Source organism: Laccaria bicolor, genomic scaffold (genome assembly GCF_000143565.1).
Source record: "Laccaria bicolor S238N-H82 LACBIscaffold_35 genomic scaffold, whole genome shotgun sequence".
In the NCBI taxonomy this organism is placed as follows: Eukaryota; Fungi; Basidiomycota; class Agaricomycetes; order Agaricales; family Hydnangiaceae; genus Laccaria; species Laccaria bicolor.
The window spans coordinates 548,751-551,312 of NW_001889906.1; the positions used below are offsets into that span (position 1 = coordinate 548,751).

At 50.5% G+C, this 2,562-nt stretch overlaps 2 protein-coding genes across 2 annotated transcripts in view; one reads left to right on the forward strand and one right to left on the reverse strand.

The window, feature by feature from the left end:
- Positions 1 to 802, forward strand: part of LACBIDRAFT_331739 (uncharacterized protein) — a gene marked incomplete at both ends in the record, with an annotated part of 3,459 nt that extends 2,657 nt beyond the window's left edge. The window contains one exon of the mRNA XM_001886042.1: positions 32 to 802. Coding sequence (XP_001886077.1) covers positions 32 to 802 — 771 coding nt within the window. The remainder of the gene's footprint in view (positions 1 to 31) is intronic.
- Positions 803 to 2,291: 1,489 nt separating this feature from the next.
- The window catches only part of LACBIDRAFT_331740 (uncharacterized protein), a gene marked incomplete at both ends in the record, with an annotated part of 890 nt that continues 619 nt past the window's right edge, over positions 2,292 to 2,562 (reverse strand). Inside the window, 4 exons of the mRNA XM_001886128.1 lie at positions 2,292 to 2,295; positions 2,325 to 2,328; positions 2,382 to 2,401; positions 2,427 to 2,488. Of these exons, the coding sequence (XP_001886163.1) occupies positions 2,292 to 2,295; positions 2,325 to 2,328; positions 2,382 to 2,401; positions 2,427 to 2,488 (90 nt within the window). The remainder of the gene's footprint in view (positions 2,296 to 2,324; positions 2,329 to 2,381; positions 2,402 to 2,426; positions 2,489 to 2,562) is intronic.

Below are 2,562 nucleotides of genomic sequence, written 5' to 3' on the forward strand. Positions count from 1 at the left end.
GGAGAAACCAACCAAGAAACCAACCAAACAGCATGACAAACATCGTGAGGATGGCTCTGATGATAGTGACTCAGACTCCAATAATGGTCAAGAGAGGCCGAAGCAGGATACTCTGACTGAGCCCACAGTGAAACCTAGCAGGGTCAACCCGACCTTGGAAGAGGATAGAGACTCGGCATCAGATTTGGGCTCAGACGATGCTACAATCATGGTAGATACCAGCCCCAAGCTTCAGCCTCGGTACAACAACACCTGGGCTCTCTCCCATGAAGTACCATCAGACAGTGAGGTCTTGGCTGATGATACATTTTGGGAAGCCGACCTGGGCTGTGGGGTGGAATCGGCCGATCGAGCAAAGAAGAGAAAATTCACTGATGAGGAGGATACACCCTGCAAGTTTCCTCGGTTAGAGAAGGGTTATAAACTTGGCCCGAGGAGTGCCCAACCAGGCAAAGTCAAATGCCGAGCTGCCTCAGCTGTTATCCAAGCCACTGTCAAACCAGCTCAAGCAACCAATCCGAGGTTGGACACAACCAAAGCTTCAAATAGCTTTGATTTCACAAAGTCAAGTGTCGTCAACGCAAAACAACCAGTCCCTTCAAAACAAAAGGAGTCAGAGGCCAGTCCCAGTCAGCAATCATCTGTTGATGTCCCCACCAAGCCAAAGCCAAAACCTCGTCCTATCATGAAAGCCAAGGTTTCTACAGGGGAACTCGGTATAGTAACCCAAGAACGGTCAAAAAAGATTGCTGAAGAAAGTGTTCGTTCCACCCGGTCCAAGAAAGTTTCATTCGCCAGTTAAACCTATCATGTTTAATGATGTTAGTCATTCATGCCCGGGTGCGAAATACATAGCATGTTCAATGATGTTAGTCTGTGTTTGGTTTCAGCAGTGTCACTTTTTGTAGTTCATCATGTTTTCCTATCATGAAAGGCAAGGGTTGAAAAGGTGTTTGTTTGACTAATTGATCCGGGAGGCTTGTCTTACGACCAATTAAATGTGAGCACTATCCGGCAGTGGGTATCTTCAACCGTGCCCGGGTGCAAACTACATAGCGAACCAACCTCGGTATTGTGATCTAATCTTCTACTTAAACCCTCGTCCATCCCTTTTGTCCCTCCCCTTCCCCTTGTCTGGGATCTTGTCTGGGATGAATGGCCATAGTCCTTCTAAAGTAGCATCCATTGCTGCAACCAGATGACGGTCTGAATCGATTTGTTCACACAACCAGTCTTTCTCCCTCCTCAAGGTGGCCAAAACATACCGATAATGGCTCGTTGTCGCTATGCTGTCAGGCAGGGATCTGAGTGCCTCCTGGTGAGTTTCGGAGGTCTTATCAGTGCCCCCCTAATTCCTGCAGGATTCCGGTCATTCCTGCGGATTCCGGTGGATTCCAGAGGAGTGAAATTTAGCAGGGAGGCCTGCTATTTTCATCATTCCGGTGCTTTACCATTCCGGTGGAATTTCAGCATTCCGGAATGGTCCCCGGATTGGCAAAAACGGAATGCCACCGGAATCCAGTTTGTTGGGCGCAAGCCCATTGCCAAACAATTCTTTGTTTGGCAACGGCTTTCATGCTCATCCAAACACAACCCTCTCTCCTCCCACCACCACCATTGTTGCTCCACGTAACCACCCCCCTCACGTTGTGAGTGCCTGCCATGGGTTAAGTGATGTGAGGGGGCTCACATCGACCACCACGCCGCTCACCCGACATCCAACATCGTTGCCAACACCACAATGCTGTGCCACGTCACCATGGCACATGAACCAGGTAAGCACCCACAACCCCCTCTCCCCTCGTTTCTCAACATGAAAACCAGGTGCCATGTCACTGACTGCGACGTGGCACCAAAACGACGGCAACAGGTCTCATACCCCACGACGGCACCACCCCAGCACTCCCGAAACAACGTTCAGCGCCCACACGAAACACGACAGCACCACCTCGCTCATGAAAACACCCCACCCAGCACCCACAATGGCTGCCCAGCACCCATGACAGTGCACAAGGGCACACCACATCCACGAAAACTCCCCACCGCCCACGAAAACACCCCAGCGTATACGAAAACAACACGCCGCCCACGAAACGAAGCCCAGCGCCCACGTACACCTCCAACGGACGCGAAACAACACCCCGCAGACACGAAACAGCACCCAGCGCCCACGTACACTGCCAGCGCCCACGAAACGACGCCCATGCCAACACCTAACGCCCACAACGCAACGCCCAGCTGACAGCCAGTACATCCAGAATTATGTATCAGATATAGTCTATTGACTAAGTCTACCTATGCATCACAGCAGTCAATTGACCAACCTTCCTAATCAGGAAGGTAGCCTTGCTGAGCTCCCTAGAGCCAGCCTTGGTGCTCACTGATTCCCACGGCTTGCTCACTGTTTTCAGGGTCCAAAAGCGCACTTCCAAATGTGGTTGTTTTCAGGGTCCAGGGCACATTGCCAAATATGGAAATGTGTGCTTATCTAAAGGAAAAATAGCAATAAAATAGCAGAAAAATCAGAAAAAAATGGGGGATGGTGGTTATGATGGTAGGTTG